Raw genomic sequence first — 13,170 nt, forward strand, 5'->3', positions numbered from 1 at the left:
TGTACTTTATTTGTGCTTTATTTAGCCTATATTCATTAAATCAGAAAACAAATTATAACATGAAATAACCAAACATTGTTCAAACTGTTTCAGTTCAAAATGGAACTGCAAACAATTGTGATGACCAGTCCATCACACAAAGATGCAGTAGAGAATCTGAACAAGGCCACACAATAACAGTAACAACAAAAAGAGACATCAAACGAGCAAGGAGATGGGACGTCCATCCCAAAAAGAAATATCCTCAGCATGAGCCAAACGTTCTTCTTCTTCTGAATTCTTATTGAGCGCAGGCAGACCGTGACGATCCTGCGCAGATGAAAGCGGGTGGGTGGGCTGCAAACTCTGTTGGCTCAACATTTGATCGAATACTCACTAAATGTGCACAAATGACAGAAATTGTGCACTTCAAGTACAATCTGGTGGCAAACCAGGCAATAAATGAACATCAAAATCAACACTGGTCAGAAACATGAAACATTCATAGGTAGTCTTGTGTAGTATTTGGAAACCTTCATGGAAGGTGAGGTGAGGCGGGGCAATTTACTCCAGACTAGCAAAGCAAAAATAAAACTAAAGCAAAGGTCAGCCAGCAGCATGACAGCAAGCCGCAAGAAAAGTGGACAACAGTTAATTGTTGGTTGACATATTTTCATTTCTGTGCAATGCAAATGTAATATACAGTTTGAATGTGTTCAACGAGATGCGTTTGCATGTTATTCACAAATACAACCTTTCATAAGACTTGTACGTAAAAGAAAGAAACGTGTATTCTCCAAAATATAACGCTTGAATACATTAGTAGCATTCAAAAAGTTGTTGGAAAAAACTAAAAGTGCCACGCATGCAAGAAAGCAGTCAAACATTTCTTGTTGAAAATGGTATAATCCAAAAGTCATCATCTTTCATTTCTTCGCTGTCATTGAAATCCAATTGATGCGTTGTAAAATGCGATCCTCTAGCACAAAACTAATCGTGAGTCAAGCAGCCACGTTTTGAGCTCGAGCCCAAATACCCACCGTGCGGTGACGACGTGGAAATTAGCCACTTTTGTATTTGTAAGTCAGAAAAGCAATGTAATTTCCCTGTTGGAAGTGATGTGAATTTCCTAACAGCTCGGGGGAAAAAAAATCACCCCAAGTCCCAAAATTCAGAAACTGTTCCTGTGTCCCATTATATTTTCAATTTGAGCCAAGCAATTTGTTTTGCGCTGGCGAGTCACAAATATGCAGTCATGTTGATAGTGATGTCAGAGATCACTTTTGGCTTTGACATTCTACGAGACAGTCTGCAATTTGTATCCCCGAAGATAAGACTGCCCCATTTGTTGACTCCAGAGGAAAGCGAAGCGCAGCTGCCCCGAGCAAGCCCGCTCGGTGGTGAGTCGCCGTCCAGGTAGAGAGAGCGGCATTGGTCCGGTGAGGGGCGCCGGGGCCCCGCATTGTTGAAGGAAGGTGCGCTTGGTGCCCTCCCTGAAAAGGAAACAGAATGTGAAGGTCGCCATGAAAACAAAACTTGTGTGGAGAACAGGACGAAGCCTCACCTGTTTAGCACGTTGAAGAGGGCGGTTGTGTGGAGCCACATTTGCTTTTCTGCAATCAGAGGGGAGGACACCAATTACAACACTGGAAACCTTTCTTGCTTTTCTGTAACGGTCACTTTCTCCTAATTTTTGGCCACAAAGCAAAGCCAGTCGAGAGAGAGGCGGCATGCCACTCCAAAATGTCAGCACGAGGCCATCCGCTCGCTGTGATTGCCTCTCACCTTCAGATGTAACTTGTAGTGCAGACTTTGGTCTGCCAGCCAGGTGTGCCTGAGAGCTTCCGTGGCGCTCATTCTCCAGCTTTTGCTCTTCACCAGCAAGCGTGTGATGAAGTCTTTGGCCTCTTCAGAAACATCTGTGAACTCTTCTTCCTCAAAGTTCCACTGACAGGCCAGGATGTTGTTTAGCGTCTCGTTATCGTCATCACCGAGGAAAGGAGACAAGCCGCTGAGTCTGAACGCAACAAAAACAAGCAAGAGTGAGCGAGATGCCCGCGGTGATGAAAACGAAGCGGCGGGTGGGAGCTCACAGCATATACATGATGACCCCGAGGCTCCACATGTCGGTGGGGAAGGAAACAAACTCGTAGTTGATTACTTCAGGTGCCAAAAATTCAGGCGTTCCAAAGTTGACCTTCAGCTTCTCTCGAGGTTTATATCTGTCCGAGGCACACATTGCAATAACAAAAAACGAAGGGACAGAAGATTCGAGAAAGCCTTTACCTCCGGGCTAGGCCAAAATCGATGATTTTGATCTTGTTTGTCGCTCTGCTGACACAAAGAATGTTCTCTGGCTGAAACAGAAGAGAGGACACAAATCAGATTTTGCCAGGTGGCGAGGTGCTGGACATGCTCACCTTGAGGTCAAGATGGAGGATGTACATTCTATGCATGTACTGCAGCCCCTCGCAAATTTGCCGTATGAAGAGCACCGTGTCAAACTCACTAAGGTTACAGTCCTCGTCGATTATGCGGTCAAACAGCTCTCCGCCCTCGACGCTGAGGCGGGAGAACGTGCATTGCAGCTGTGACGATGGACCACATCACACGGGGGCGTGAAATGCGTCTGGACTTACTACTCCATGACCAGGATGATGTCATGACGAGACTCGAAGGCCGCGTAGAGCTGGATGAGATTGCAGTGGTTGAGCTGGTTCATCACCTGGATCTCGTTCCTCACCACATCCTGAAACGAAGCACTGACTTGGCTTCCCAAATTCAAAAGAGGTGCTAAAATCATTCGCTTGGATGGCTCTGTCTCCTCTGCATACTGTACCTTTTCCTTTTGGCTCCTGGCCTTGATGATCTTGGCAGCCAATCTGAGGCCAGACGAGTTCTCCACACACTTGTGGACCTGGCCAAAGCGCCCCCTGGCAGAAGAGAGGATACCGTTTCGTGTCAAGACCACTCAATGGGCACGGGAGGGGGATTATTTGTCTCAGTTACAAACACGTCGGATGAAGACGCGCGGCATGGCTCACCCTCCCAGGACCTCGTCTCTGTTGATGGAGTAGTAGGCGGCGATTTGGTGAGGTTTGGGAGTCACAATGCGATGATCGAAAGGTGCCGCCGGCGGTGGGCTAGAGTCTGACAAGAACCAAACAAGGTTGCCAACGTCCATCAAATTGTGACAACTCCGCTCTCACCTATGAAGAATTCCTCTCTCGCATCTGACGGCTGCTTGCTGTTGCTCTCCGCATCCGAGTGGCCGCGTTGTGACTTGTCCGTCTCGGCTGCAACTCCGTTGGCCTTTTCATCTTTCCCGCCTTCCACCCGACTCTTCTTCGGGTCGTCTTTAGCCACTTCTTCTTCAGTGACACGACGTTTGCTGCAGGCGGCCGCATCACCGACGTCGTCGGAGCTACAAATAAGGTGCGATTCGTTATTTGTGGACGATGTGATGACTGCGGAAGTCACGCTCCGTCTTGAAATACCCGTCTTGCTTCACGATGGAAGTCTTGCCGGTGTCGCAAGAAAGGTCCGCTTGTGATGTTCTCCGATCGCCTTCGTCTTGCTCATCGGCGCTCTCCTCTGGACCGAGACCCGACGATGCAATCTCTGCTTCCGCGTCTTCCTCAGAGCCCGAGTCTTCAAAGACATCCTCGCTCTCCTTATCAGATTCACTGGCAATCGACTCAACGAGTCTTCCACTTGCGCCGTCCTCTGCCTCGTTGCTGCCGTGATAATGGTCAAAGTTCTTTTGGTTGAGTTTCGTCACCTGCTCAGGCAGCACTGGCACAGGCGGTGACTCTTGAGGAACAACAAAGGGAAATTGGATTGAATATCAGTATGACCTTTTTAATTTTTAAACTTTTAATTTAATTGTGTGAATTGCTCTTTTCTAACACCGATTGAGCAGTTTGACGTTGCCAAGAATGTCTCTGCGTGCTGCTGGTGAATCAAGTTCAAGCTACCTGAAGTTTCCAGGGACCTCCTCTTCTTCTGACCTTTGAGGTTGACTTTGCCTTTTTCCTTGTCGTCCTTTCCCTTGTGAAAGGCAGAAACGACAATTCAGCACGACCATCTCAAATATTCATCAGCATCACGTCATGTCATTGAGCAAATAAGGATGAAATATCTTCCTGAATGTAAATGAGGTGTAGAACAAGATGCAAGAAGGCAGAAAGCATCTGCCCTTCTGAAGGGAACAGTATGGAAGGAAGAAATGTTGTCCGTGTTTCGTGCAGCGACGGCTTCAGTCTCAACATTTACTGACACGAGGAAGAACAACAGGTACGCGTCGCGCTGATAAAGGACCTATTTTGGCTGAGGCGACCGGTCTGACTTGAATCACTGACACTCTGCCACACAAGTGGGGGCAGCACTTAACATTGCAAACAATAGGGGAACAACGCAACCAAATATCCACGCGCAAGGAGACGTGATGCTCAGCAAGCATTCCAAACCTTTGACATTTTACTCCCAAATCAAGGAGTTAAATCATGTTCTGTAAATTTCAACACGCTACAAAGCTGCAGTGGCAATATATTTCACATAACGCACATGAGGGCAACATTGGAGAAGTTCTCATGAAGGAGCCTCATCAACAAGGAACAAGGTTGCAAATCAATGTCCATGTTAGTGTTTTAAAAAGAAGGTAAATTGATAGATGGTAGCTGTTTAGCGCAATGCTACCATGATAAAAAAATAAAAAAAAAAATAAAAAAAAAAGGTTGATCGTTTTTTTCTGATCATCTTGGTCAGACTCAGAGGGGTGTGATATTCAAATCTCTTCTCCTGGTGAAAAGGTCCATCTGCAATGGCACCACGATGATCCAAAATGGCCCTAAGCTCACCTTGCGTTTGGCTTGGCCGGCCGCTTTCCGAAAGACCAAGCCCAGCAGCCGGGAGCGCCTCCCCAGCTCGCCAATGTAGCGGATCACCTGGTGGGTGCCCTCCACCACTTTTTGCAGCGCCTCCAACCTGCGGCCCTGACCCTCCATTTGCTCACAGAGCCTCTCCACCACCGCCCACAGCCGCCCAAAGACCACCGCCACCTCGGAGCCTCGGATGAATCCCGGGTGGGCATCGCAGAGGCCCCCCTCGCTCTTTGGCGCCCGAATTGGATTCATCCCTCTCACGTCCTCGGACAAAACATCTAGTCGGGTCAGGACAGCATGCTGCGTGCTAAGCAAGCGCTCCATCTGAGAGGTCAAGGCGTCCATGCGGCTCTCGATGCAGCGTAGGGAAGCATGGGAACAAGAGGAAGACGCTTGGGACTGCTCTAATCCGTTGAGCGAGGCTCTTCTCCCGGCAGACTTCTGGCCATGAAGAGGCTTGAGGTCATACATTTTGGCTAAAGAGCTGACCAAGGTGGAGTTCATGACTGATGGGCCGTTTACCTCTTCACAGGGAGAAAACAAAAGCGCTCGTTGATAAAGTCCTGCCACTCATCAATGAACAAGAAGAGCAAGTAGCGGGTGAAGAATGAGCTGGCCCACAAGACACCACTTCTGAGCGGAGTTTGAGAAAGAGCAAACGGCCCACCTCCGAATGATAAAGCGCAGCCCCAAGGGGTGGGTGGTCTGCGATAACAGTGGAAGGTTGGAGCGGCCAATCGGGGATTGACAGGGGCTTGTGGGGAGCCGTCGGGGAGGATCACTATCTGACATTTGAGATGCCTCAAAGGTGTTAGAATCTCAGGAATTTGCGACTGACACTCACCCGGATTCTAACAAAGTAATAAAAGCTCATCAAAAACAACAATGACAACTTGGTGAGATTTGGAAGATGGAACTCTACATTCAAAGTTGATGAGCAAAGGGAAGGGGGGGGGGGGTGACAGGTGCAAGTGTGGACCGGACCACAAAACCACAACAGGCCACTAAGACCGGTGTTACAATATTTGGTAAGTCTGGCTTTCATCTCTGAAATATTGTATTTGTTAGGAGAGGGAACCAGAATCTCTGCATGCCAACATGCCCTCAGCATGACGCACAGCCATTGTCATCGTCCTGGACTAAAATAATACGGTGCAAGCACATTAGGTTTCAGATCAGAGCTTTCATTTGGTACCAGTCAAGTTGGAGACTCACATGTAAGCTGCTGCGCCATTTTTAAAACATGAGCAGTAGATCGATATTTGTGGTCAATGAGTCAAGGTCTTACGAAGCTATTGTAGTGGCAAACAACCGGTTGAAATGAAAAGGCCATTCGGGTGCTTATATGCGCCATTATCAGTAATGTCCTCCTTGAAAGGCCGAGTGTGATTCTAATTTCTAAGATGGTGGGGGGTTTTCCGCGGCATCACAGGGGTGCCAAGTATGTGGCAATAGAAAGAAAGTCGCACATTGTTATCTCTTTGGCCACACCTGCTTTCATTTAATCAGTCGAAGCTTATGCGTTGCCGCCGACTGATGACAGTCTCTATCAGCCTTGATAACCGTGCGACTTTTTCCACCGTAGACGCGGACGGACATCGAAAAGTTCCCCTAATGGACCCAAGGTGTGACATCTGTTGTGTGTGTATTTACAATGTGGGGTTTGAGATTGTGGCTGTCATTCGTCAGTGCCTGTGAATACATTGCATAAGATGCTCAAGCATGCCTCGTGCCTTGAAAATAGACATCCGCAGAGCAACTTCCCCAAGTTGTCAAGTTTGTCGCTGGTTGTCACCATTACGTAAGTGCATGACAACTGGATTGTGGATCTATGATGTCCTTGCCACACCACACAATGCGTGTTAAGCCTAATGCCCGAAAACCTTCACACGCATACAGAGACACGCACACCCAGCGCCGCTTAGCAACAAAATCCAGCTGAGGATCCAATGTCGTGGTACATCTTAAATTAGTAGTGTCTAGGTGTGAATAGCTACCTTTGTTCATCATTTGTCTCTCTAGCAATGCCACAAATATATTTGAAATACATCTTTGAACACAACCCTACGAATTTAAACTGTACAGATCCATCCATCTATCTATCTATGTATGTCTCATCGCGTTCACTTTCTGATGGCAGTTATTGAAGGTTGTGCGCAGTCTCGGTGTTGTACCACCAGATGGCAGTCGAGACCTGAAATACTTGACATGCTCCTGGTACACATTTTGGCCATCTGATACGAGAGAACGCCAAACACGCGCACAGAGTCGCACGCACGCACAAACACTAATATAAATATAAATAGGTTTGGTGTGCTCACATAGCAGTCGCGGCTTACTCAATTATCATAATTCGGTGCATGGTGACGTCAAAGGCAGCGCACGCTAAAAGGGCCATGCACGGGAGCAAATGGGACCCGAACGTTCATTAATCATAAGGATCATCTCTATTGGCCAAATATGTCAAAGGACACAAGAAATGTGTCTCCCAACCGTGCATGCTGTCTATTGGGTTGAATTAACGAGTATAGGTTGCAATGGAGAGCTTGTGAGTGACAAGGCTCAACGCACGCAAGAGATTTGAGGTGAGTTCAGCGCTCATTTGGGATGGCTGTAATGATACGATATTTTGGAGCCGGTACTGTATGTGCTGGCGACGTGTACAGTACATAGGTCAAAATGATCCCGGCATCTTAAGTTTCTTGACACGTCAAAGTTTTTTGACCCCTCTCACTGGGATATTTTTTGATCCGCTGACAGCTCTGACTCAGTCAAATGTCCAAATGTATTGATCTCAAATAACTAGATGAACCCGTTTGATTTCATTATTGAAATCATGGTTGCACTGCAATGTGTTCTGAAGCGCTGCTTGCGAAAGATGCATCAATATTGTGGCAGTAATGAGTTATGCCAAGTATTGAAAGTGGACACCAGTCAATAAGTCCGCGCGAGAGTCGCGCGAAAGCCAGCCATTCCCCGAGAGAAGAGCCCAACTCGGCTGACTTCGGGGAAGAGGCGGGGAACTCGCTGGACTGGTCACCCGGCAATTGCAGGGCACCGACAAACAACCCTTTGAATTCACCCCAAAGGACAATTCGTAATTAGAATTTGCAATTTCGGTAGAAATTGTCTGTGAAGGCGAAGGGGCTTAATAAAATCTTGGGGAAAGTACAGAATGATGTTTAAAGTTGGAAAGAGTTGAATCGGTCAGAAAATGTAGAAATTAGACTTAGACTTAGACTTAGACTCAACTTTATTAATCCCTTGGGATTACTCCTTCAGGGAAATTCTGTGTCCAGTAGCAGTAAAATACAATTAAAAGGGAAAGGCAATTTTGTAAAATTTTGCGTGAATTCTAAAGTTGAAAATTTTAAATTTTTGGTAAGTGGGAAGTTTTGATATAAACTGATACAAATTGTGTGTGAAGGCGAAGGGGCTTTAAAAAACCTTGGGGAATGGTACAGAATGATGTTTAAAGTTGGAACGAGTTGAATCGGTCAGAAAATGTAGAAATTAGAAGGGAAAGAGGCAATTTTGTAAAATTTTGCGTGAATTCTAAAGTTGAAAATTCTGAATTTTTGGTAAGTGGGAAGTTTTGAAATAGGTAGGCTTAAGATGAACAGTTAAACGTTGAAACAGGTTGAATCGGTAAGAAAACAGAAATTAGAAGGACAAAAGTAAATTTTGCGGAAATTTTAAAAGTGAAAAGATGATTTTTTTTTTTTTTAATCGTGAGAAGTTTAGTAAGCCGTACTTTGGAATCCTAAACTTGAAACAGGTTGAATCGGACAAATTTGTAAAACTGAGAGCAGATGTTGAATGGCCCATAGAGAATGAATGGGGGGAAAAACGTGCGCCAAAATTTTTTAAAATTTGGAACGAAATGAGAACTACAGGTTCAAAACCCATACTTTGGAATGTAAAAGAAGAAACGGGTTGAATCGGACAAAATTAAATTAGTTAGAGCAGATGTTGAACAGCCCATGGAGAATGAATGGGAGAAAAAGTTAAATTTTAGGAAAAACTGCGCCAAAATTTTTTGAAACAAAACTTCAACCCTCGCTTTCGGATTCTAAAGTTAAAATCGGTTGAATGGGACAAAACTGTTAAAGTTAGAGCAGATGTTGAATGTCCCATAGAGAATGAATGGGGAAGCTTTGGCTGGAAATTTGCGACTTTTGCGAAAACCGTACATTTTTTGAATGAATGAGAGGAAGCCCTAATTGCATGAATGTGTGGAATATGTGAACACTGGAATGAGGTGAATCGGATGAATCACGTGGAAGAAGAAGAGAAATGTTGAAAGGTGAAATTTTGGCTCGAAATTAGTGAATTTTGCAAAAACCGTAGATTTGTGCAAGGAAAAAAATGAAAGCTCTAATGGCATGAATATCTGGAATACGTGTAAAGTGAAAGGAGGTGCATTTGATCAATCATGTGAAATAGAATGAGAAATGTTGAATGTGCCATTAAGAATGAATGGTAAAATTTTGGCTCGAAATTTCTCGAAAATTGTAAATATTTGGAATGGAAAAACATACAAGCACGCTTGGCGTGAATATTTGGAATAAGTGAAAAGTGGAATGAGGTGAATCGGATGAATTATGTGGAAGTAGTTAAGTGTAAAAAAAGTGGGTGGAAAACCAATAATGTGAAGGCCTTCGCACAATGATGAACTAAAGTTAGAAGCATGTTTTGGGGATGTGGGCGGAATATTGACTATCTGGAGAAGCACAAGAACAATATGAGAAACTCCATGCAGGCATGGCAATGGACGTTTTTGTTTCTTCACGTCATTATCGCTAATCATCATGGGTGGCCTCTCCACTGGCTTATCAACCTTCCCTGGCCATCATCGTAGCAGACACTATTCTATCTCAGGAACCTTCCTGAACACCAATTGCAACCTGCTCGGCTCAGTTTCATCAACTCCTAACCACACTTGCCGTTGCTCTGCCCCATTGAGCTCAAGTATTTCATGTCGTCCGTTGACGCTATGCGGTCTCCGTGTCGCCTCACTCCTCCTTCCTTCACGCACGCACATCTATTGTGCCTTAGTTGGAAGCGTCATCGCTGGCCTTTTCAGTGCATGCCTCCGCCCTTCTAAATGTTTCTCCAGCTAATTCCAGCTTTCACCGCCGATCGCAATGTTATCTGCAAACAAAGCTCATCCATCATTACTGCAAAGTGGAAGAGGCCTAGAGCGTATCCCTATTGCAGTCCCACTTCCACCTTGGGCTCTTCTGCCACACAGAAAGCAGCCCTCAAGCGCAGCAGCGTTCTGCGACCCTCAAGTTTGAGCTTGACGTACACACTGCAGCTCCTTCTGACATTCTCTGGACTTCTTAAGACAAATCATACGTTTGGCATTCTCTTCCTTGGCATGTATCCAAACTGTTGTTAGCAAATACTCACACCTAGCTAACATTGCTTTTTCCAAGAAGTCAGTTGCGTGGCCCATCCACGATTCCTCGATAGTTCCCGCAACTCTGCACATGGCCCTCGGTCTTGAAAACAGGTACCCCAGGACACTTTTCCTCCATTCCTTTAGCATTACGTCACCCTCGCAAATTCTATGAACCAAACGTGATTCAATGGAACAGTTACAAGGTGCGCGTATCAGCACCGTTGTAGCGTTTATGAGTAGATTGCTTCGATTGTATCGCTGGCACAAAGGTGTGACGTTTGTCAGATGATGCATTTCATTTGCTCTTTGCTGCTGTGAACATGTTTGCATTGCACAGAGGGCAGAGGCTTCGTCTGCGTGCTGCGGCTGGAGTAGTGCGAGGTGACACAATTCAGATGTTACAGCCAGTGACATGCATGTGACATTTGCTTTTCCACAGACAAGCTGTCTGGAGTGCACCCAAAACAAATTGGTTCACTTTTGCACTCATTTTTTTGTTGTTGAGCCTCATTGGTAAAAAAGGAGTTTGTTTTTTGCTTGTTGAGCTCAAGATGGCATCTAGGCACGGGATCATGAGATACATTTGATCACCTCTGAGCCGGTTACTTGTCGACGCCATGTTCAATACGACAAAAATGCTGATCTGAGGCTCGTGTGTACGGACAACATTAGTTAGTTAATGCCGCAGCATGGAAACGGACCCGTTTCTTTCACCTGTCTGTCCGCTGGTCGGGTCCTCCCCTTCTTTTTGATGGTAAATAATGTCCACAGCCTCTGCAGCGTGAGGAAAGTGGCCACCAGGCACACGCTTCCGAGCAGCCAGAGGTCTTTATCCCTTCGCGAGGTCTCCATGATGGAACACTTCCTCTTTCTGGCCGTCCTACCTTGACTGCTAAACTCTCGGCCGTCTGCCTTGTGCTGCGGGCGGCGGACAAGAAATGACTGACATGGGACTGGAACGCAGGCCTCCGGCAGTCTTAATTCCTCTCGTCTCGCTCACAACAGACTTGAAAAAGAACAAGGGTCGGCTCAAAGACAAACCTAGCCGTTGGCCCTCTCGGCAGCTTCCTCGCTACCTCCCACCCGTCAACCTAAAAGGAGAGCGCGCCGAGACGGGAAAGGGACAGGTGGTGTTCAGTTTGGGGTGTCAGTGCGAATCAGATGCCTGCTATCCTTTAACTTCAGACACAGCACTTGGTAGTTGCGTGCTCCAAAATATATTTACCAACAAGTGCTTCAGAGCCTCCTTTGCTCAGTCGTGGCAAACTGAACATAGACAGTCAAACCTCCTCCATCGCAGGGGTTGCGCAAAAAGTCAAAGCTGCAATATAGCCTCCCTCGGCCTGTTTTCACAGCACTTATTTGGAAGGTCTTTAAACACATTTTAAAATAGAACAGACACAATCAAACACATTTCACATATTTACAGCGAACCAAAGTATTCAGTCAGTCTAACAGTGTACCCATCTCTGGCAAATCCTGTTTTGCCAAGCTTAACTTATTATCTCACAGTACACATCAATAATTATGCCCAAACACATTCTTCATAAAATGAATTGACAGTCTGTAGGCATAAAACACAGGATAGTCGAGGACTGAGACAGCTTCAGTACAAATGAGGCTCACACTCCCCATTTCCTCATCTTTTAAAATGTACAATGTCATGCACAATACTGCAATGCCATCGGTTGGCCAAATGTGGAACTACGCTCCCCAAATAAATAAATAAATAAATAAATAAATAAATAAATAAATAAATAAATAAATAAATAAATAAAGTGAGATGACAGGACAAAAAAATTCTGTGAATCTAGACTTGTGATGGGTAGTGAGGTTTCTTGTAGTACAACAAACCTTTGTATCCAGTGTGCGTGTGTGTGCGCGTGCGTGTGTGTGCGCACGCTTGCGTGGATGTCAGTGGGGGGGTCGTAAAACATTTTTGAGAAGCCCGAGAGCTCTCCCTAGTGGGCGTTTTGCATTCCTGCAAGGGATTTGTGCTAACAGGTATCTGATGTCATTACAAGGCCTGCAGCCTCCCTAAACAAGTTTGCGTGAACCCAAAATATCACAAGTTGTGTTTCGTGTAGTGCATGTCCGTTGTCCCGTTTGCGGCTTGCCTACCTGCAGTTCCATGTGTTTGAGTTCCCAGAAGCAGCGCATGGTGCCCACCTTCTCCAGGTGTCGGTAGAAGGCCAGGCGGCCAAGACGAAGACTGTTGCTGCGGTTGCGGATGGCCTTCAGTCCTTCCATCTTCTCCACAATGGGCGACATGGGGATAGGCGGGGGTACCGCTGACGTTGGCACTTTGCCGTTCTTCACTCCAGCGGGCTCATGACAAGGAATCTTCCTGTCTGGACTGCAACAACAACACGTGTTTAGCAACCTACATTTCAAGTGTGCTAATGAGATAGAATCATAATTTGCATGATTTTTAACTGGAGTTGACTTAGCTATGTCAAATAGTGCCACCATGTCAAAGGATTAGTCCAAAATGTGGACAGCGCTTTGATTCATTCCACCGGTGGGGAGCAGCATGACCTATAAAAGGGGAGCGATGAGATGTGGAAATCTAGCCCGACGCCTGCGCGGGACAGCTGGCTTTCAGCTCTACCTGTTGAGCCTCTGGGGGGGGTCATGGAAGATTACCAAGGATATTTTTACCTCCAGAATGCCTGTGCTTTACAATTAGCCAGTCTGTCGTTTCACAACAGCGTGTGTGTGCGCGCGTGTGCATGCGCGCGTGAGCAGGCGAGGCAGACGGTCTGCTGCATCCAGGGCTGTCCTCCAGCTCCAGGGGATTTCTCAAGCTCGGATTTCAACTCTAAAACCAAGGGTGGCCTGAATTGGACAGCTGGTATCGCTGCTAGTGGCAGATCTTTAACTTTCATGATTTACAACGCG

At 46.1% G+C, this 13,170-nt stretch overlaps 1 protein-coding gene across 8 annotated transcripts in view; it reads right to left on the reverse strand.

Moving 5' to 3' along the window:
* The window catches only part of mylk4b (myosin light chain kinase family, member 4b), a 20,745-nt gene continuing 7,575 nt past the window's right edge, over nt 1–13,170 (reverse strand). For 3 of the 8 annotated variants that reach the window (XM_049732396.1, XM_049732394.2, XM_049732395.2), the window contains 13 exons: nt 12,391–12,625; nt 3,957–4,029; nt 3,477–3,792; nt 3,189–3,403; nt 3,024–3,129; nt 2,819–2,912; nt 2,619–2,728; nt 2,400–2,541; nt 2,266–2,336; nt 2,073–2,201; nt 1,765–1,996; nt 1,544–1,592; nt 1–1,472 (listed from right to left, as the gene is read on the reverse strand). In XM_049732396.1, coding sequence (XP_049588353.1) covers nt 1,548–1,592; nt 1,765–1,996; nt 2,073–2,201; nt 2,266–2,336; nt 2,400–2,541; nt 2,619–2,728; nt 2,819–2,912; nt 3,024–3,129; nt 3,189–3,403; nt 3,477–3,792; nt 3,957–4,029; nt 12,391–12,540 — 1,683 coding nt within the window. In that variant the 5' untranslated portion in view covers nt 12,541–12,625 and the 3' untranslated portion in view covers nt 1–1,472; nt 1,544–1,547. Of the gene's footprint in view, nt 1,473–1,543; nt 1,593–1,764; nt 1,997–2,072; nt 2,337–2,399; nt 2,542–2,618; nt 2,729–2,818; nt 2,913–3,023; nt 3,130–3,188; nt 3,404–3,476; nt 3,793–3,956; nt 4,030–4,838; nt 5,474–10,983; nt 11,389–12,390; nt 12,808–12,930; nt 13,091–13,170 lie in introns of those variants that run through there. The other 5 variants (XM_049732393.1, XM_049732392.2, XM_049732398.2 and 2 more) reach the window with 5 other exon arrangements.

This window comes from Syngnathus scovelli, chromosome 10 (genome assembly GCF_024217435.2).
Source record: "Syngnathus scovelli strain Florida chromosome 10, RoL_Ssco_1.2, whole genome shotgun sequence".
Taxonomy (NCBI): domain Eukaryota; kingdom Metazoa; phylum Chordata; class Actinopteri; order Syngnathiformes; family Syngnathidae; genus Syngnathus; species Syngnathus scovelli.